Genomic DNA, 22,638 nt, shown 5'->3' on the forward strand with positions numbered 1-22,638 from the left:
ATCGGGAGAGAACCAGAATTATATTGGACACTAGACTATCACCTCAAATTACTTCTAGATTAGACCAAATATCGGCCCAGGCATTGAATTTAAAACCGCCCGCGGCGAACAAGTCATAAATGTGAAGCTAATATTCATAGTCGTGCTGGTGTTCACCATATGGGCTCATAATAAAACATAAGTAACACAGAAAGAAAACTTGACATAAACAGTGGGATATCGCACAAAATGTGTCCTTTCACCGTCTGGGAAAGGGTCGCCCCAACACCCCCGTCCTGTGTCAGAAAATCAAAAAGAAGGATAACAAAAATACCTTCTGAAAAAATATATATCGACGGGGGGAGTGAGGCGGAACAAACCCCATCCCGTTCAGCTCCAGGCACTCGCCTAGCGAACCCAACCCCTCGGCCAACCCCTCAGATAGCTGTGCTGGGCCTAATGTGGGTGTATAAAGGATACCAGTTTAGTTTAAGTTGATGGGACCTCTAATGTCCCATACACACGGTCGGATTTTCTGATGGAAAATGTCCGATCGGAGCGTGTTGTCGGAAATTCCGACCGTGTGTGGGCTTCATCGGACATTTTCCATCGGATTTTCCGACACACAAAGTTTGAGAGCAGGATATAAAATTTTCCGACAACAAAATCCGTTGTCGGAAATTCCGATCGTGTGTACACAAATCCGATGGACAAAGTGCCACGCATGCTCAGAATAAATAAAGAGATGAAAGCTATTGGCCACTGCCCCGTTTATAGTCCCGACGTACGTGTTTTATGTCACCGCGTTCAGAACTTTGTGTGACCATGTGTATGCAAGACAAGTTTGAGCCAACATCCGTCGGAAAAAATCCTAGGATTTTGTTGTCGGAATGTCCGAACAAAGTCCGACCGTGTGTACGGGGCATAAGAGTTCCTGGCATCTCTCCAGGAATGCTTCTCTCTGCTGTCAGGCCCGGTTAAGCCTCAGGGGAGGTAGGATTGTCTCTTGGGGCCATTCTGGATCTGGAACGCCAACGTCTCCTGCTGGATCTTTGGGGTCTTGGTGATGTAGATCTCGGGTTATTAAATGTGGTCGGAAAGTCCAGCCAATTAGGTACAGGAAACTCGGAATCTCCAGGAACATAAACAGCTCTGAAAGTTGGTCCGGCCATCGCAATGTGAAGGAGTTGTTTCCCTTAAGCACAATCAGATGAAACGGGTGATCCCATTTGTATGTGGCGCCTGCTGCTCTAATCGCTTCAAGTAGTGGACGTAACAGACCTCTCATCCGCAGGGTAAGCAGTGATAGGTCTGGAAACAGCTGCACCGGTGTGCCATCAAAGTCTACTGGACCCTGCGTCCATGCCCTCCGCAGTATTTCCTCCTTTATCGTGTAATAGTGGACTCTGGCTAGGACATCTCTTGGCGCAAGGGCATCTCCTCCTCTAGGACCCTGCACGCGGTGCACGCGGTCCAGTTCCAATTCTGCTGTCAGCGGCTTGTCCAGTAGGTGGTTGAAAATGGCCACTATCGTAGCCCTAAGGTCTCCCCCGGAGGTGGCTTCCGGCAGACCACGCAGTCTGATGTTGTTCCTGCGGCTACGGTTTTCGCCATCATCTACTGAGAGTTGCATCAAAATCAGGCGCCTTTTATAATCTGACTGTGCCTCCTCTATGGCTGCCATTCTGGATTCTAAAGCAGAGGAGGATGTTTCCATCACTGTCACCCTAGAGTCTACAGTGTCAATCCATTGTTTGAGATCATGTATCTCTCTAGACAGGGTACTCACAATTGTGGCTGCAGATTCAGCAATGTCCTTTTTAGTGGGGAGGAGGGCGATGATGTCCTTCCAGCACTCTGCAGGTGGTTGATCTTGAGCACTTGCAGCCTGTGAGAATGAGCATCCATCTGCTCCCAGCATGTCTGGGGAGAGGATCGGAGAGCCTGGTCTGTGCGGGATCGGTGCTGTCCCTTGGGATGAGTTAGGGAGACCTTTGCCAGCCTTCTTAAGGGACGCTGTGCCGGGCCTGTGACGGAGTTGCCGTATTCCGCAAGAAATATGCAGTAATGTCCGTGCCTCTGCTCACTGCGGGTGTTCCTGGTGGTCTGTTCGTCACGGACATGTAAAAAGCATCGAGGTCCGTACTCTAGAACCGGTTCTCAGCCCGAACGGTGTACGGAGCTCCCAGGTAAAGCAGCCTCACAGCGCCATTATCAAGTCACGCCCCCGCAAGTTTTTTTATCATTAGGATCTTCACATTCTGTCATACATTTCCTCTTTATCAGCTCTCCTCTTGTGTTAAAATTTGTGTTAAAGTTGTAAAGACGAAGTTTATCCTGAAGAAGCCCATCCAGGGCGAAACACGTCAATCCCATCACCTTCCATTTTCTTCAAGTACTTTACTGACTGTATAAAAAGTTTGGCAGCGTTTATTATATGTTTTTAGAAAAAAAATTTCTGTCTCTAGATTTTAACAATGTATTGTAAAAATTGTTGATTTTATTCATCATGTATTTTTGCATATGATTGTATATTTTTTCTTGCTTTTCGGCACACTAAAATCCCACACCTCCCCATATCTCTTGCCTTGCGAGATTTGGGGAGACCCTATTTCTCTACATATGACATCACTGGTCCCCAAATGTAAGGGATGCAAACTATGTTTCAGAAAGTCCCCTCTGCTAGGATGTGCAGCATTACCTTGCAATTCTGTGACAGCTGCAGGGGAAGGTGTCTGAGCTCTGCACCGTATGGTCTCTACACTGTTTGGAACTCATCCTGCTTTAAAGCCAAACCCAGAGCCCACCTGCTAATCCAATGGGGCCCAGGCTCTGTACAGAAAGAATAGGCATGCCCCCCCTCTAAATGATTTAATCCTTCTGCCTTTTCCCTTTCATTTGTGACCAGCTTCCCATGTACATCTGTTATGGGGTTTGTCTGTTGTTTTATAATCTTCTAACTATTGATATATGGGCGGGGTCACTTCACCCTGTATGTAGGGGTAGCTTTCACCATGCACACAATCATCAGTGACCAGGCAGGGACCGCGTTCATATGAGAATCAAACATAATAGCGGTTCACTGGCTTAGAGATGAGCCTTATAACTGTGTGCGGTAATAATAATAAGTCCCCCTGTAAATGTGCTGTCCCGTATCATTACACACCTTGGCATGGTAGATGTTCCATTTAGGAGGGACACCACAGAGCCCGTTACCTCTCCACCAGTCCAGCGTGTTAGCAGGGCCTACTCACCCTGCACGCTGGGGTACCTTTTGCGCTGAGCATGCTCATCAATGCCCAGTACCAGGCGGAGACTGCGGTCATGTGAAAAATCTAGCATTACTGCAGATCCCTTAGAGTTGAGCTTTCACTGCATGCAGTAAAAGTGCAGAATTCCTCCGACAAAGTGCTGTCCCATGTCACTTCACACTGTAATTATATGTGACATTAGGAGGGACATGCTGATCCTGTGGTCCAGCGTACCTCTGTTACCTCACTCCTAGTAACAGAATGGGGTCCCAACGTGCACATAGAGCGAACCTCAGGCATGCACTTATTAACTCCTTCACTTCCCATACCTCATGACCAGGCCATAGATCCCCATAATGCGGGTTCAAATCCAGTTGCTATTGGATAGGGAGGGAGCCAGAACATTGACCCCCTCGCTACCGGAGGACCTGTTAGCTTACCAGGTACCACACCTAAGGGCTGGTTGCTTGATGTCTTGATTATTCTTACCAACTACACTCCTCTTCTCCTTGACTTGCAGAGTTATCCCTTTGTAGTGGTGCTACTTTCTACCCTGTAGTGCTTTACAGACCCAGGTTCTTTTGATATACCAGAACCAACATACACCCCTTTGAGCAATTTCAGACCAGGCTCAGAATGGTTAATGTAAATTTACTTAACAGGTTGCAGCATGACAGTTCAATATGCACAATGTCCTTCTCCCAAAATTAACTACTGTAGTGTGGCTGCCCAGGCATTCCTTCATGAAATGAGAGTCCATATTGGCATTCTCCATAGAACAACCAAAAGAAAGCCCTATCAGTCTAAAAAAATTATATAAAATGAATTTGGGTGGAGTGTTGCGTGACTGAGTATTAGTCATTCAAAGTGTAACAGCGCAAGAAATTAAAAAATGGCCTCGACTAGAAGGGGGTAAAACAGTCTACAGAACAACATTTTTTTGGAAACACCCCGCCTAACATTTTTACTGGACAGTTTGACCCTCTACAGGAAGTGGAAAATAACAGATATTATGGCAGGATCAAAAGGTAATACCAATCTCTTACAGAAGGAACTTGTAGAACTTGGAAGAATATATCCAGCACTTTAAAGCTACTGAAAGACTGCATCATACATGCTATTTTATTTATGTTGTCTACAGTTGCACTTTAAACCCCATCTCTGGGCAAAAAAAGTTTTCTCATGCAGTGGGGCTTTGCCCGAACTGCACAGTTTAACTGCTCATTTTGGTCTAGGGGAGAGGAGAAAAAAGATATCTTTACCTAATCATCCGATCCTCCCAGAGCAAGACCGCTTCGTCACCCTCGCACTCCAGTGGTCTTGAATTGTGGACTGTTCCCGACATCATCAAGTCCAGAGCAGGCTCCATAGGCTAGGAACAGTCCACCACTGGACCATCTGGGAGCCCAGTTTTCTGGTAGAACGAAGGATTGGGTGAGTATAAGTTTTCTGCTCACCCCTAGACAAAACGAACAGTTGACCTACGCAGTGTGGACACAGCCCAACTGCATGGGAAATTTCTTTTTTGCCCAGAATTGATCTTCAAAGCATTTTATCATACCAACTGTACATTATAGAAGAGTGAGCCTGATTATTATCAACACAATATCAGGAACTATTACTATTATTACATAATAATTTAGGTTTACATAAGTTACCCAAATGTCGATCGGGTTCTTTGATACTGGCAGCCATGACAAGGGAAAAGAAAATTAAGTATTGATAGTAATATTATCCTGGGAGATTTTTACTCTTTAAAACAATTTGCATCATATAATCAGATTCAGTCTTATATTCCCTTCAGTCTAATTACCTGAAGTGTATAAAATACCTGTCAGCTATGCTTTGCTGTGGTGCCCACATGCAAGTGATTGCGTATGTGATATCTGCTTGTAATGAAGTCTTGCCTGATAGCTGTTGGCATCTGAAAAAGCAAGAGACAAGCCCCATTTTTGGTGTCACTGGTGCTCTCCACCCATCTGGAGCCAATTTCTCCATTAAAGTAACTATCAGAGTCTTCACACAAGCAACTACTATAGACCACCATTTAAACTTTAAAGCTTCTCTAGGGCAGGCAACCCACATCACATACACGGAAGTCTGTTATCCATGAAAAGTCTGGTTGTCCATTTCTTTGTTTGTCTTCTCCCCAGCTTTCTTATTTTTGCTCACAATGAATAACTTAAGATTATCTTTAGCTTTGAGACCAGCAAAGATCAAAACATTGCAACACTCAATTCCTTCTTTTGTTATAGTCAATTTAGTATTCTTTATACAGAAGGTCGTTTGTATATAATGTCAATATAATGATTAAGGTTTTCTCTTGCATGTAATATTGGTGGAACTGGGAAGTCATCTCTTGCATGTTACACTGGAAAAACATAAAACAACTCCTCTTTTCCAAGACACACACAGAATAAAGAAGGTGTTGCCTTGTGTGTAACACTAATAGAACGAAGAAGGCCTTGTGTTGCGTGCAACACTGATATCTTAAGGCCTCTGTATAATTTTAACGAAAGAAGGTCTTCTCCAAAATGTAGAGGTCTTTGATTTGCACTAAAGGACTGCACTTGTAAATAATGGGTCTCTAGAAGGATACCGTATCTGGAGCTTCATGGTAGAAAAGAAATATGATGGTCTTCTTCTGTGTACATTACTAGCAGGTAACAGAAGGTATAGCATACTTAGTTTTGAAAAGGCACCTACATGGCCTACAGAGTGGAAATGTTTTTCAACTACAATCTCATGACCAGGTTGTACAGTACTATGCGCCGGCTGTTTAGTAAGTCTTGGGTGTTTTATATAGTTCTTATGGATGTGTTGGAATGTCTGGAGTCCATGCATGGTTGCCACTTGCCAGTTGTTCCTATCAATGGGCACCTGAGGCAGCCAGGAGATCTGGTGATTGGAGGAACGTTCCCTATTCATGTGGACAAAAGCTACACTGTAAATACATTTACCAGCAAGCCAGAGGACTTCAAATGCACGCTGTAAGTCTATGTACCTTTTATAGTAACTAAAAAGATTTCTGCTGTGTGAAACAGAAAAAATACAATAAATATGACACCACTAGTAGGACATGTTTCTCCTTTTAGTTAAATATATCCACTTATGATTGGCCAAGTACATTTACAGCATCCTGATGGGATAGCTCAGGTGGGCTTGGACTATGATCTGAACATGCCTAAGCTCATCCCTAGAAGCAACAGAAGAAAATGCATCTAATTTTTATTATATCCTGCCTACTTTTAGCGTTAAAGGGTTAGCTCACCATTAAAATAAAATTTAAAGTAGCACCCAGAGTGATCCATGTCATCCTGCATATAAGCCAGAATCCAAACCTTCTTCCCAATACTGTATATGTGCAGCTTTGTAGATGAGGGGAAGTGCTAATTTCATCCTCCTTGATGATGGAGCTCAACATAACGTCCTGTGAGGATGACGTGCTCAACATACCATCCATCCTAGCTTATATAAAGAACAGCTTAAAACGCTCTGAATGCTACTTTTTTAATAAGGATTTGCCGAGGGTACACTTGGCCTATAGGTATTTAATTTAAACAGAGTTCAACTTTACTGCTCTGCACCATGATTTGTAACCTACTGGGTACACTTGACTGTGTTGTAAATTTTATTTTAAAGGTAAACTACCCTTTGAAAACAACTAGTCAATGTAAAACATGTATTATGTAAGTGCATCAAGGACTGAAAAGATTTATTTTCCAAGGCACATAAAATTCTATGCATTCTATTAAAAAAAATAATTTGTTTGCAAAAACTCTCACTATCCCAATGCATTGTATATGATAGTCGCATTTTCTGAAATGGTACACTGAAATCATGGATGTGCATAGGTTGGAAGGAGCTAGACATTGACTAACTAACCCTTTTATGCTTTATGAAATATATACATAGCATAATTATTTGTATTCATTTCACTAGCCTTGACCTTGACAATTACCAGAAGATGCCAGCCATGATATACGCCATAGAGGAGATTAACAAGAATCCAGACCTTCTTCCCAATATCACCCTGGGCTACCAGATCTTCGACACTTGTACTATACTCAGACGGGCAGTAGAAGGAACTTTGTGGATGTTATCCGGAGGAAAAGAAAGCATTCCAAATTTTCAGTGTGAACAAACAGGCATTTTTGCTGGTATTGTTGGTGATTCTGAATCTACACGCTCCATTCTAATGGCACACATTTTAGGTCTTTATAGATATCCACAGGTACAAAATAATACTTTTCTTAAAGCTGAACTCTGGGCAGATATAAAAGATACACATTAATGCCGCTATGTATACATTAATACATTATTAAATGTATTCTTTTAATGCAAGCAGTGCACTACCTGAATATGACCGGATAATACCCTCACTTTAGGTCCAGATGACAATGGTTGCTAGGACACACAGAAAAAAGTAAATCTCTCATGCGGTAACACAGACAGTAAGAAAAACATAAAACAAATTCTAACCCCTGATCGCTCTAATGCCCCGTACACACGGTCGGACTTTGTTCGGACATTCTGACAACAAAATCCTAGGATTTTTTCCGACGGATGTTGGCTCAAACTGGTTTTGCGTACACACGGTCGCACAAAGTTGTCGGAATTTCCGATCGCCAACAACGCGGTGACGTCAAGCACGTACGACGAGACTAGAAAAGGCCATTTCAGAACCAAGCGCGGCACCCTTTGGGCTCCTTTTGCTAATCTCGTGTTAGTAAAAGTTTGGTGAGAGACGATTCGCGCTTTTTCAGACTCGTGGTTTTCAGATCGTTTTCTGCCGTTCAGTTTGTGCTTGTGGGTTTGTATCTGCTCTTCAGTGCGTGCAAGCAAGTTCCACGTGACTTTAAGTAGTCATTGTGTTCTTGTTCGTTCGTTACTGTTTTTCAGGTCGCTCTTCACAGGCCTTGCTGTTCTTCAGTGCGTTCTGTTACTTCGTTCTGAGCAGCTGACCGTTTTCTAGCCATGTTTCGTATACGTACTCCTCGTAGAGTTCGTGCTGTGCGGGGGCTTGGTGTTGGGGTCCTGACCTTGACACAAGTCCAGTCCATGAACAGGGTGGGGAGGAGTTCATGGACCAAGAATTGGTTGCTTCAGCGTGACCAGTTCTCTCATATGCCTTTGCTCCGTGAGATCCATGAGAATAATCCTGATGATTTCAGGAACTTCCTCAGGATGACGGACCCCGTATTTCACCGTCTGCTGGCTTTGCTGACCCCCTATATCAGCAGGCAGGATACCTGCATGAGGCAAGCCATCACTCCGGAGCAGAGGCTCGTCGCTACCCTGCGGTACTTGGCGACAGGGAGAAGCCTGCAGGACCTCAAGTTCTCGACAGGCATCTCCCCCCAGGCTCTGGGGTTCATAATCCCAGAGACCTGTTCTGCCATCATCCAGGTCCTGCAGAAGGAGTATATGAAGGTAAGATTTTTATCCTTTAATATCACATTTTATTGTATTGAATGATTGATAATATATTGTATCTCTTTCCTCATTCCCTAATTACCATGATTGGAATATGCTGTGAATGTCCCCCTTGTCCTCATGCAAGCTGGATTTTTATGTAATTAATTTTTTAGGTCCTTCATACAGATTGGCCTTCAATAACCTCCCCAGCATGCTCTCCTGCCCTATATTCACCTCATGTAGTCACTTAACAATGTATTTTGTCAGCTCCATAGTAGTGCTTTACCTCAAACACCCCCTAAAATGTTTTTAAATGTGATTTTTGCTTTAAATTCAGACAGAATGCCAGAGGCTTTTTTTTTTCTGGTGTCCCCAAATCATTTTTAGTAACCCTCCCTCCCCCAACTGCTAAGTCAGCTGATCCCAATTCTCTATCTATCCTCAATCATCTATCTGCTGACTTTGCCAAACCCATACACACTATACCCACCTCTTTTGTGGTCAGATGTATGGATGAATTCCCCAAAGTATGTAGTGCAAGGGCCTGCCTAAATACTTTCAAATGGTACTGTTTAAACTTTTTATATCCTATTATTATCTTGACAGGTAATAGCAGAATGTCAAAATGTGCTCAAATGTGTACAGTGTGTATTTATATCTTTGTATTATGACACTTCCTACCTGTCCAGTGGGCTGCCAATAGTGTAACTAAGGAGGGGCTGTTCCAAGTAATACCCTGTATTTAGGCATTCATCTCTCAATGAAGTGGAGAGGGTTACCTGTCCAAGATTTCCCAACCCCCATAATGTTAGAAATGGCCCATGGGGGGGGGGAGGGGGAATATGATAGGTGTACCTTATACTTTGGTGTTGTTAAATTCCCCTTAATAAATGCTATCTGGAGGTTGGCCAAGAATGTTTGTGTCTAATCTGCTTGCCATGTTTATGTGCAAAAATATTAATTTATTTTTGTTTTCCTCAACAGTTTCCTTCCACGCCACAGGAATGGCAGACTGTGGCCTCCCACTTTGCCGAGCGGTGGGACTTTCCTAACTGCGGAGGGGCAATTGATGGGAAACACGTCCACATCGTCCCACCACCCAACTCGGGGTTGTACTATTTCAACTACAAGGGGTTCAATAGTATTGTGATGTTGGCGGTGGTGTCGGCTAATTACAACTTCTTGTATGTTGACGTGGGGAAGAATGGCTGGATGTCCGATGGTGGAGTCATCGCCCAGACGGAGTTCTACAGGCGTCTCCAGAATGGCAGCTTGGACTTGCCACCTCCAGAGGACAATGTGGAAGGACTCCCATTCGTGTTCGTTGCTGATGAAGCGTTTGCGCTGGGGGACCATCTTATGCGGCCATTCCCTATGAGGACCCTCACCCCGGAACAGAGGGTTTTTAATTACCGGCTGGCCAGAGCCAGAAGAGTGGTGGAGAACACATTTGGAATCCTGGCCAGCCGGTTCCGCCTATTTCTGACACCCATCCATATGGTGGAGTATAGACTTAATCATATAATCCTGGCGTGCTGTATTCTCCGTAACTTTTTACGCAAACATTCCGCCAACTATGCTGGCTCAGTTGGGCCTGAGGCTGGAATGATCCATGAAACAACACTGATGGCGCTTGAAAGTGGCCGTCCTGGCTTGCCCTCCCTGAGTGCCCGTGATGTCCGGTTACGATACCTGGAGTTCTTTGCGGGTAGGGGGGCCATCAATATGCCAGCAAATTTGTGAAGCCTTTATCAAATAAAAAAGCAAAAAAAAGAAAATCTTTGTGGACATTTACTGCTTGTGTGTGTTTTAGCTGACCGTGCCAGAAATGTGTTGAGTCCAAAAAATGGCGTGATTGTGTAACCTTATACAAAGCACTGTTGGGTGTTATTTACTAAAGGCAAAGACACTTTGCACTACAAGTGCAGTTAAACTGCACTTGTAGTGCAAAGAGGATTTTCCCTTAGGAAATAACCCCCATTTTCACAGAAAACAGCAATGACATCACCAACAAAGTGTTTTAGCGTTGACACAATAATCCACACATTCTTGCTTAACAATCTCTTTAATACCTGCACAATCACATGTGCATTTAGAAAAGTTTTTTCTAACATAACAACATGTTTGTGGTATAACAATGTTTGGGGTAGCATTATGAAACAGATAAATGTCCATTTAAGCTAAAACAGGCATGTGTAAAACCAACAAGAAAGCCACAAATCTTGAACTTACAAAGTTCACATTTGGTAGAACTTGAAGGCAATATCAGACATGAGTATTTAGGAACTGTGTTTGATATTGCGTTCAGATGGGGTGAAGTCACCCCAGGAAAAGCCAAATTTGGAAGATGCACACAAATTTCCCAATGTCAACATGTGCTAGCTGCCATCACGGGGGATCAAGGGACGTGTTTTGGGGGAGCAACCCCTTCCTCTCAGCTACTTTATTATTGAGGAAGGGGTTGCACCCCCCAAAACGCATCCATTGATCTCCCGTGATGGCAGATAGCACATGTTGGCACACTGTGTGCATCCTCCAAATTAGGCTTTTCGACAAATCTTTCAAACATTTTGAACATTGGAGCACACAAAAAAACAAAGGGATTGAGAGGGGTTTTAAACTCTCCCCAAAACATCAATGATGTTTTTATTTTTTTGAATAACATCATTGATGTTTTTATTGAGGTTTTCCAATTCTAAATTACACCCCATGATCTCCCCGATCAGGATCTGGGCACTTTCTGATGTGAAAGGATCTGGATCCACAACATCACGATCACCTAAAAAGAGAGAAACCCAAAAAAAAAGGTATCAAATATATGCCGTCATCCATCTCTTACCTGAGCCTGTGGTCGCAGACACTCACCTGTTGTGGTGACAATTTCCACCACATCTTCTTCCTCCTGCTCTTCTTGGGTTGGTGGGATTTCACCTTCTTCCAGAGGTGGGGGGTCTGTATTCTCCTCAGATAAGGGGTGTCCTCTGAGTCTTTTCTCCCCTATGTCAAACAAAAATGCTATACTTAGCACACAGTGATTTGATGGCAGAACTATAATTATAAAACATTGCTTGGAAGTGGGGTACAATTGTCTATTTTGGCAGAGTTCCAAAATGTGGCATTTTCAGTGTCCTTTGTCAAGCTTCAATACTTTACCTGTTTGGTACAAGCTTCACAGATGAAGCCCCCCACCTATAGTATCCACTGGAGCACCTGTGTGGCCACCTAATAAAAAGGGTGTTCTTGTGTCCCACAGTAGTGCTCCAGTGTCCAGATGTGAAAACAGCTGCTGAGTGTCCTCTCCTTACACAGAATCTAGTTTGCATTTCATTCTAGTAACAAAGCCATCTACACAACCAAAATAGTTTATGACAAGTAGGGCGTAAAAATTGTAGCCAAATGCATATGGCCTAAACAATGGTGTTTTATAGGCTGAAAGAAAAATGTTTGATACGAACGAATAATGTACCCATGAACATGAAATTTGCCATGTAAAAATGTAGACTTGTAAGAAAAGCACATGGAGCAGCACGAACGTAATAAACATAAAGAATAGGAACACAGGACAACTACTTACTTTTTTGCAGCACTCTCCGGATCTTTCTGTACTGCTCGTGTTCTCTTAATTTCAGGTCCGACCACCGCTTCCTGAGCTGATCTTTCGATCGTCGTACCCCGAAATGCCGGTGCAGACTCTTGACCACTTTCGCCATGATCTTGGCCTTTCTGACATTGGGGTTGGGGTAAGGCCCATACTTCCCCTCATAGTCGGTTCTCTTCAGGATGTCCACCATCTCCAACATCTCCACAAAGGACATATTTGAGGCCTTAAATCTCCTTCTGGATCGGAACGTTTCAGGCTCTGGGCTTTCCTCCTCCTCCTCCTCGTTGCTATAATTAGCATGCACCTGCTGTGTCTCTGCCATGTGCTCTTCCCCCTACTGCGCCGAATGAAAAGGGGCAGGGAATAGACTAGAAAGAACGTCAGGGGTGGGCGGAGTTACACGCATGCGCAGTGTGTATAAAGCGTAACATTACGTACGATCTGTGAGCGGAGGAAGGAGCATCGAAAGCGCCGATCGTGATAACGAAGGTAAGATCTAAACTTGGGCCTATACTGCTTCGAAATTGAAGCCTATATTGTAACAAGATTAGGAGAGTTTGGCCTGACCTTAGGGTTTGTCTTGTGTTGTGTCTTGCAGAGAAAATGGATGGCTTCAACGACCACAACTTCCTCCCCCTGTTCATAGACAAATACAGGGAGCTGCCCTGTCTGTGGCAGGTGAGACATCCCCATTATAACAATAAACAAAAGAGGCAGGCAGTGCTGGAGAAACTGCTGGAGTTGGTGAAGCCGGTGGTCCCCACAGCAACCATCCCCTATTTAAAAACCAAAATTGGTGGCCTGAGGAGCACTTATCTTAGGGAGCGCAAGAAGGTCACGGATTCCCAGAGGTCCGGAGCTGCAGCAGATGATATTTATGTCCCCAGGCTGTGGTACTATGAGAGACTGCGATTTCTGTCAGACCACACTGAAGTCAGGGAATCCCTCTCCACTCTTCCTTCCACTCTTCCTTCCACCCCAGCTGAGGCTTCCGATGTCCAACCTGGGCCTTCCAGCCAGGAAGAAGTGGAGGAGCCCAGCTTGAGTCAGGTATAGCATTCTTCTACAGATTTCTGGTCAATAAATAAATTATGTTTACTAGATGTTATTATTGATCACTAATTGCTGATTGAAAAAAGTGTTTTACATATCAATAGACAGTAGTGGGCAAAAATAATTGGGACAAGAATGAAAAATGCTGGGCTCAGAAGGATAGTCTGTTATATTTGGTAACAGTCAATTTGCAACAGTCAGGAGGTGAAAATTGTGTGTGATTGATGAATAAAAAACTAAAACTATGTCCCTTTTTCATACACAGGAAGACCTCAGCCAGGAGGAGGTTGTGGAATGTGGCAGTCAGGAGGAGGTGGGGATTAGTGGCAGCCAGGAGGAGGCGGGGCTAAGTGTCAGCCAAGAGAAGCCTGGGACCAGTCGCAGCCTGACTGAATCGCAGGTTCCTCCCCTCCGCCTTCCATATAAAAGAGCGAGGAAGACGACTCCCATACAGGATTCAGCGCTCAGGCTCATTTAGGAGGCTTCTGCGTCCCTCCGAGCCTTACCCACTCCTGAAGAGGCCTTTGCCTGCATGGCTGCCACCAAACTGCAGGGCATGCAGGAGGGTCAACGCCTCCTGTGTGAGCAACTTATTTATAAAGTCCTAACTAAGGGGGTGAGTGGGGAACTAACACCCAAGACCGACGTTATTGAGTTGGACCATCCTCCTCCTCCTCCTGCTGCCACAACTCCACCACCAGAGCCACCGCGTGGAAGGAAGCGTGGAAGGAAGACCAGAGAGTGATGGCCCTGGGTTCAGTCTGGTCTGACAAAAGCTGCAGTCTCTCGTATGACCACAGCCTGGGGACACAGATGTCATCTGCTGCTTTCCTGGATCTCTGGGACTTCTGGACCAGACTGCCCTCCCTTAGATAAGGACTCCTCAGGCCACCAATTTTGCTTGAAAATAGTTGATGTGTGCCCTGGGGGTCCAAGGCTTCACCCATTTCTGCAGTTTCTCCAGCGTTGCCTCCCTCTTTGTTTAGTTGTGAACCCTTAATAAAAGTTATTTTTTTGAAAATTATACTCTCCTATGTGTGTTTTCATCCAAAAAGGACAGTTTGTTGTTGACGATTCAGGTACATTTCTAACATAAAATGTGAAATTAACAAGGGACAACACCACCAAACAATCTCCTACAGATTAAATTACCACACCATATCAATGGTGTTGTGGTAACTTGACACAAAAAACACACACAAAAATTTTCAGGAGTACAAATAAAAATCCCAAAAACAAAAAATAAGCCTTGAAAAAAATACAAACCAAAAAAAAAAATAATCGGCCTTAAAAACCAAAAAAAAAAAACAAAACAAAATAATGTTGTCAGATGTGACTAATCAAAATATGTTGAGGGAATCCCGATAAATAGTAAAGAAATAAGTTTGTGAGAAGTGTGTGTGAATATGAGCAGCAAAACTACCTAATTCTTGTCACATTATAAAGAAGAAGAGAGTATTAAACCATTTTTAACATTGCAGCGTGACGAAAGTGCTGTATCCATTGCGAATGCTAAGTTTACCAGACCGAGCTGTTCTGTGTCGGAATTTCTTCTGAGCATGCGTGGCACTTTGTGCGTCGGAACAGGCCATACACGGTCGGAATTGACGGGTTCGGACTTTGTTGTCGGAAAATTTTATATCCTGCTCTCAAACTTTGTGTGTCGGAAAATCCCATGGAAAATGTCCGATGGAGCCCACACACGGTCGGAATTTCCGACAACACGCTCCGATCGGACATTTTCCATCGGAAAATCCGACCGTGTGTACGGGGCATAAGACTAAATAAAAAGTTTTACCATTTTAAATACATTTTAATACATGTTTTTATTTAAAGACTAATTCCCCTTTTCCAGAAAATCACATATGCAGTCAAGAGGCACTAGCAGACATTAAAAAGCTGTGCAGCTTTGTGAAATGTTCATTCTTTTTATAGTCATACCTGTAGACCATTTGGATCCCCCAGAAGTCAAACCCTAAAAAATCCCAATAAACAATCCCCACATACCATCTTGTTGCTAGTATAGGAAAACCATTGGATGCTCACTTCCAGAATAACAAGAGTGAAAAACAATTGTTTTCATGTCCTAACAACAAGACAGGATGTAGGGGTTGATAACTGTTAGTTTTTCGGACATTCTTCTGGGAGAGGTAAAACGTAACCTTTATTATAAATCATGAACTGTATGTAAGTGACCATAACAGGTATCCCTATAGGGTGAGGTCAATGCCACTATATGTGAACCAAAGTTCTATCTCCATGTGATAATATTTACACCTACCAAGTTAATTGATGAAACTTCACTTGATATACACATATAGACAATATGAGGGTTATTATATCCTCTTACATTCAATATAAAATGACCACCCTATTTATCTGCATTTCGCTCAGCTCCACGATGGTGACCCTAGGGGGTTAAAAGTAAAGGGGATCTACGTACTAAACCTACTCACAGGGAGAGGTGATTTTGACACCATTCTCCTTCAAAAGGAGAAAATGTGGATCTATTATTTAAATTCCATGACGCTGTTAGGTTTGAATATTGAGTGTAATTTGCAGCCTTTTCTAGAAAAATAGTGCATTTAAATGACCTGTGAAGAGAGACAGTGAATCTGTTTCTTTTTTTTGCCTATTTGAATATTGCCTGTTTGCATATTGAATGTAATCTGTAGCTTTCTCTAGAAAAATAATGTATCTAAAATGACTAGTGAAGAGGGACAGTGAATCTGTCTCTTGGTCTTCGTGCCTAAGCGCTATCACCAAAGGTTCTCTCTTCCGGATAGAATGCATAAGCCAGTGCACTCAGTGTGTGTGCCGTATGCTGAATGTTAAGTATGGGAGTCTGTGTGGATGACATCTAGTGGTCAAACACAGGTAATACAGTTGGGACGAGATGGATATCTAAGCCCAGTTTCCTAAACCACTCCCAGCTCTGAGGAAACTAGCGTTGATTGGCTAGTGAAACGCGTCAGTGTGCCGTCAGCACGTCGAAAGGGGGATCGTCTGCCTGCTGCACATGTGAAGTATTGAGATAGTGGAGGAACGGCGGCTTTTTAATCCAATGTTTGGAATCAATAGTCTACATGCACGGCAGTTTATTTACAGCAGGAAAACCTCCAGGTGCCTGAATACCGGCTCATCCTGAGCGTGGCTCAAACCGGATCGATGGGTAGAGGTACAGGGCAGTGATCGACACATACGACATGGTGAGAGTGTTCTTAACTAAGCTTATCAATATAGCTATGATGTTGCTGTTCTGTTGCGGTTCACCTCCCCACCTGACAGCCTTTTGGAGATGCATCTGTGTTATTAAGTGACTTTATGTGTAAGCCGGTTCCGCTGTTTATCAAAGTATCAGTAACATCACTCTCTTGCTTCACTAGGTGGAATCTGTCTTGCTATCAATTTTCTTTTAAAGGGACTTATAATCATCCAATTGTGGATAGCCATATGATATCCCTTGGGCTTTAATACCTTAAACAGCAACAAACTCACCAACCCGCTCAATATCACCCATATTCATATGGGTCATTAGACTCACTGTTCTATATCAACAACTAAGCTGTACTGTATTTGCATCATCATCTATCTCTTAGCTTTTGAGAACTAAGCTTTTTATATAAATAAATCTGTCACTGCAGCAGCTATTGCTTTGACCAAAGTGATTGCTCAAATGTGAGTACTGAGTGTGTGCAGAGTCAATCAGCCCTATACGCTCACTACGCAAGCTGCGTAGGGCCCCGCCGCTGTGGGGGGGCCCCCAAGGGCAGATTGGCTCTGCTCAGTGTTGCCAACCACCCACAGATTTAGCCGTTAAAGTCCGTTACAGGCACGGATGGCCGTAAAAAAGATGGCCGCGAGCTGACCATTCAACTGCGCATGCGCCGATCTGAAGCTGGCCGGGCTCGGAAAAGCTTGTATGCACTCGGCCATGCACAGTAACGTAATTGCGCCACCCGGCGCCATTTTTGAATAGATCGAGACGAGAGAGACCACGGCAGCCGACTCCTGTCCTGCAGTGCACTCATCGGCGGAGGAGCCGAGCAGGGGTGACGCCTGACAGTGAGGAGGAGGGGGAGAGTGAAACTGGTGGGATATCGTTGTAAAAAAGGGGACACTGAGAGAAGAGGACATTACTGGGAGCCGGGGGGGCTGAAGCCATGCCAATGCCATACAGGGGACAAAGAGAGACTGATGTGCTCTGTGACTGCCCACCATCATATTACTTCTCCAGTCCACATCATCAGTGTGCTGTGTCCTCCTCCTGTGCCCCTTTCACCTCTCCACAGGTCAGGGCGGACATGTCTGCAGCCTCTGTCCACTTCCTGTAGTATGTCCACAGCCTCTGTCCAGCTCCTGTAGTATGTCCGCAGCCTCTGTCCAGCTCCTGTAGTATGTCCGCAGCCTCTGTCCACCTCCTGTAGTATGTCCGCAGCCTCTGTCCACCTCCTGTAGTATGTCCGCAGCCTCTGTCCACCTCCTGTAGTATGTTCGCAGCCTCTGTCCACTTCCTGTAGTATGTCCACAGCCTCTGTCCAGCTCCTGTAGTATGTCCGCAGCCTCTGTCCAGCTCCTGTAGTATGTCCGCAGCCTCTGTCCACCTCCTGTAGTATGTCCGCAGCCTCTGTCCACCTCCTGTAGTATGTTCCCAGCCTCTGTCCACCTCCTATAGTATGTCCACAGCCTCTGTCCATCTCCTGTATCCTGTCCACAGCCTCTGTCCACTTCCTGTAGAATGTCCGCAGCCTCTGTCCAGCTCTTGTAGTATGTCCGCAGCCTCTGTCCACTTCCTGTAGTATGTCCGCAGCCTCTGTCCAGCTCCTGTAGTATGTCCGCAGCCTCTGTCCACCTCCTGTAGTATGTTCCGCAGCCTCTGTCCATCTCCTGTATCATGTCCACAGCCTCTGTCCACCTTCTGTAGTATGTCCGCAGCCTCTGTCCACCTCCTGTAGTATGTCCGCAGCCTCTGTCCACCTCCTGTAGTATGTTCCGCAGCCTCTGTCCATCTCCTGTATCATGCCCGCAGCCACTGTCCACCCCCTGTAGTATGTCTGCAGCCTCTGTCCACCTCCTGTATCATGTCTGCAGCCTCTGGTGGTGGTTTGTGTCCACATGGATGAGTGTACTACATATCTGAGAGATAGATATTTTCATAGGGCAGACAACAGATAGTCCATATCTTCAGTAAGACGGTATTTATCAGTATACTTTCTCTTTTTCTTGTTCATCTCATTCTTATATGTGGCTTGCCTAGGCAAGACCACTGGGGGCCAGATATAAGATGAGTAAGATGAGTGTCTTTAACCTTTTCCCTACAGTGTTGATGTTTAATACTTTTTACTGGGCATTAAAAAAACATGATCCTCTTTAGCATACATTACATACCTATTACATTACCTATACATACATACATACATACAGTAGATGGAAATAAATTACCACAGATGAAAGATTTGTTGTTTATCCGATATGTCTAATAGGATTCCTGTAATTTTTTTAATCCACAGATAAGCTACTTCTCAACCAACCCAACTCTCAGCAACAGAAAAATATTTCCTTCTTTCTTTCGTACCATACCTAGTGATGTATTTCAGTCTCAAGGTCTCGCTAACTTAATCCTGTATTTTGGTTGGTCATGGGTTGGCTTTCTAGCAAGTGATAATGACTATGGTCAACTAAGTCTCCAGGCGGTAAAGCAGGAATTAATCAATGCTGGTGCATGTGTAGCTTTCATAGAAACAATTATGATTAGCCAGGCCAACAGGAATGCTCCACACATTGTCAAAGTTATCAAGGGGTCAACAGCCAAAGTTGTGGCAGTGTTGGCCTCCAAACCAGACTTTTTACCAGTTGTAGAGGAGTTAGCAAGACAGAATGTGACTGATAGAATCTGGATAGCCAGTGAAGCATGGTCAACCTCTAATATTCTTTCTAAAGAAAAGTATCAGCATGTCTTGATGGGCACTCTTGGGTTTGCTGTCCATGGAGGACAGTTTCCAGGATTTAAGGAGCATATTTACAGCTTACACCCATCAAAAGCTCCAAATAATTCTTTTTTAATAGAGTTTTGGGAGGAAATTTTTTCTTGCAAATGGACTAAGCACCTGAATTTGGATGACGGGACAAGTAACAGAACAGCACATGACTGCACTGGAGAAGAAAACCTAAGGAAGTCAATGCTAAAAGTTGAGTTTGGAATAACCTTCAATGTCTACACTGCAGTTTATGCATTTGCATGGGCTTTGCACAGTCTACTTCACTGCCAGCCAGGAAAAGGCCCATTTCAGAATGAATGCGCAAATATTTTGTCTTTTGACCCTTGGCAAGTACGTTATTTGTATTTTTCACAAAGTCAATTGATTATATGTATTGTTTGTTTTGCTTCAAATCCCCCTCTTCTTAATGTTCTTTTCCAGCTTCTCCATTATATTAAAAGAACAAGGTTTCAGACTAAAGACAAGACAAACATATTTTTTGATGACAATGGAGATCCTCCTGCCCTTTATGATATTGTGAACTGGCAGATAAGTTCTACTGGGTCCCTGGAGCAAGTTATAGTAGGAAGATATGACTTCAGCTCCACAGATGGGAACACCATGCGGCTAGACCATGCTGGAATTGTATGGATTAATAACAAAACAATGGTATGATTGCACAGGATGAAAAAAAAAATATTCATGCTATGTAGATGCATCTTCTTTAGGAAACGTATCATTTATTGTTTATCTGTCTATATAGTTTACAAAATACAAATAACTGTGCCCTTGAGGGACTTGTAATATACCACCACAGTCATACAAACACTCAAAGTTTGGTCAAATACCAGCTAGAGGGAAAATGGTTCTGTGTCAGTTTTATTTTAGTGATTAGACACTGGAAAGCTTGTCACATTGGTTTATGTCAGTCTGGTGGGTCTTGCCAAGCTTGGCCCAGACCACATGGGAATGCTTTGTATACATGGCAATGCGAAAGACTACCCTACTGGTGTGCTGTCAGTGGAAACACCTTGTGGAGTTGTAAAGCATGTAATGTGTATGGTTAAGAACATGTTACATCAGGGGTGCCCAACCTTTTGAAGAGCGAGGGCCACTTTAGCGACTTGGCAGCTGGTTGTGGGCCACAATGAGCAGAGCAGATGACAGATCTGTGTCCACTCTGCATATGCAGAGCAGACAGGGACACAGCCCTCTCTACTCTATGGGCCCTCCGATATGCCCAGACAGAAGGGGACGGATTCCCTTCTGTTTTTTTAAGCAGATCGGATTGGAGATCTGCTTAAAAAACGGGTGTAAAAGGTTGCAGGTCAGTTTAAACCTGCCGCTCTATAGAGGCGATCATGTGAAAGGAGCCTAAGGCTCCTTTCACACCGATGCACTGCGGTTTACCTGCACCTTAACTGACCTCAATCTTCACTTCTTCCTCAGGATTCCTGTAGGTATTGCTGGCTGCTGCTGTCTCCTAGGTGGGTATGGCTGGTGGATGCTGCTGGCTGTCCTTCAGGGTGGGTATGGCTGGTGGGTACCACTGGCTGGTACTGCTGGCTGGTACTGGTGGGTACTGCTGGCAAGTACTGCTGGCTGGTACTGGGAAGTACAGCTGGTGAGTACTGGTGGGTACTGGTGGGTACTGCTGGCTGGTACTGCTGGGTACTGATGGGCACTGCTGGCTGGAACTGGTGGGTACTGCTGGCTGGTACTGCTGGCTGGTACTTCTGGGTACTGCTGGCTGGTACTGGTGGGTACTGCTGGCTGGTACTTATGGGTACTGCTGGTTCGTATTTCTGGGTACTGGTGGGTGCTGCTGGGTGGTGCTTGTGGGTACTGCTAGCTGGTACTTCTGGGTACTGGTGGCTGGTACTTCTGAGTAATGCTGGCTGGTACTTCTGGGTACTGCTGGCTGGTACTTCTGGGTACTGCTGGGTGGTGCTTCTGGGTACTGCTGGCTGGTACTTCTGGGTACTGGTGGCTGGTACTTCTAGGTGGGACTTTTGGGTACTGGTGGGTGGTGCTTCTGGGTACTGGTGGGTACTGCTGGTTGGTATGTCTGGGTACTGGTGGGTGGTACTTCTGGGTACTGGTGGTTGGTGCTGGCTGGTACTTCTGGGTACTGGTAGGTACTGCTGGCTGGTACTTCTGTGTACTGGTGGGTACTTTTTGGTACTGCTGGGTGGTGCTTCTGGGTACTGCTGGCTGGTACTTCTGGGTACTGCTGGCTGGTACTTCTGAGTACTGCTGGCTGGTACTTCTGGGTATTGGTGTGTACTGCTGGGTACTGGTGGCTGGTACTTCTGGGTACTGCTGGGTGGTACTTCTGCGTACTGCTGTGTGGTACTTCTGGGTACTGGCGGGTACTATTGGGTACTGCTGGCTGGTATATCTGAATACTGGTGGCTGGTTCTTGATCCTCTATATCTGCCATAAGTGTGACAGGAGCGGCGCTGGAGGAAGCATACGGCTGCAGTAGAGAGCAGAGCCGATGCTTCCTGTATCATGCTGGGAACTGTCACAGGCGGAGCACATTTGGTATCACTCTACCTGAGACAGAAGCCGGTGCTATACAGGAAGCATCGGCTCTGCTTCCTCTAGCGCCGGCTCAAATCTTCCTGCTGATGCTCAGGGATGGCAGGTCGGGAACCCGCTGGGCTTGCTGACCCACCGTCCCAGAGCAGGAGGTGGCGGGCCACATCAGAGGACGCGGGCCAGTGGTTGGGCACCCATGTGTTACATGATGTAATACCATAATGTAATTTTCCTTTTTTTGGTAACTGTGGGAAGAAGGAAAAACAGGTAAGGAGTGCTGAAAATGTGTATAAAGTAAATGATATTAAAAAGGTAAAAAAATCACAGATATACGGTTGGCCAGGTAAGATTTTGGGACTACAGAGTTGCTGATGCTCAGGGCTTTCTTTCTTTCCTTCTCTTTCTCTCTCTCTTTCTCTCTTCCTCTTGCTCTTTCGCTTTCTCGAAGCCTGCTGCTGAGTGAAAAGGCTGAGTACTGGTAGAACACTAAAAAGATATGAGTGCTGCAAGTTTGTTTTAGGGAACCTATTGGGGAGTATCCTGATAGTCATGAACTGAGCTGAGTTTTGTTAGTGGCTGAGACAAGCAGATTTTTTTTTTTATATGCTATGGACCTGCTATACAAATACCAGCAGCATTTATACTGTGCTTGCTTGCTGCCATGTTATTATTATTATTATTATTATTATTATTATTATTATAATACAGGATTTATATAGCGCCAACAGTTTGCTCAGCGCTTTACAACATGAGGGCAGACAGTACAGTTACAATACAATTTAATACAGGAGGAATCAGAGGGCCCTGCTCGTCA

General features: G+C 44.5%; 1 protein-coding gene across 1 annotated transcript in view; it reads left to right on the forward strand.

The window, feature by feature from the left end:
- The first annotated feature begins 1,898 nt into the window (after window positions 1–1,898).
- The window catches only part of LOC141134130 (extracellular calcium-sensing receptor-like), a 30,741-nt gene continuing 10,001 nt past the window's right edge, over window positions 1,899–22,638 (forward strand). The window contains exons 1-4 of the mRNA XM_073623716.1: window positions 1,899–1,960; window positions 7,173–7,464; window positions 18,813–19,631; window positions 19,722–19,949. Coding sequence (XP_073479817.1) covers window positions 1,899–1,960; window positions 7,173–7,464; window positions 18,813–19,631; window positions 19,722–19,949 — 1,401 coding nt within the window. The remainder of the gene's footprint in view (window positions 1,961–7,172; window positions 7,465–18,812; window positions 19,632–19,721; window positions 19,950–22,638) is intronic.

Source organism: Aquarana catesbeiana, linkage group LG03 (assembly GCF_042186555.1).
Source record: "Aquarana catesbeiana isolate 2022-GZ linkage group LG03, ASM4218655v1, whole genome shotgun sequence".
Classification (NCBI taxonomy): Eukaryota; Metazoa; Chordata; class Amphibia; order Anura; family Ranidae; genus Aquarana; species Aquarana catesbeiana.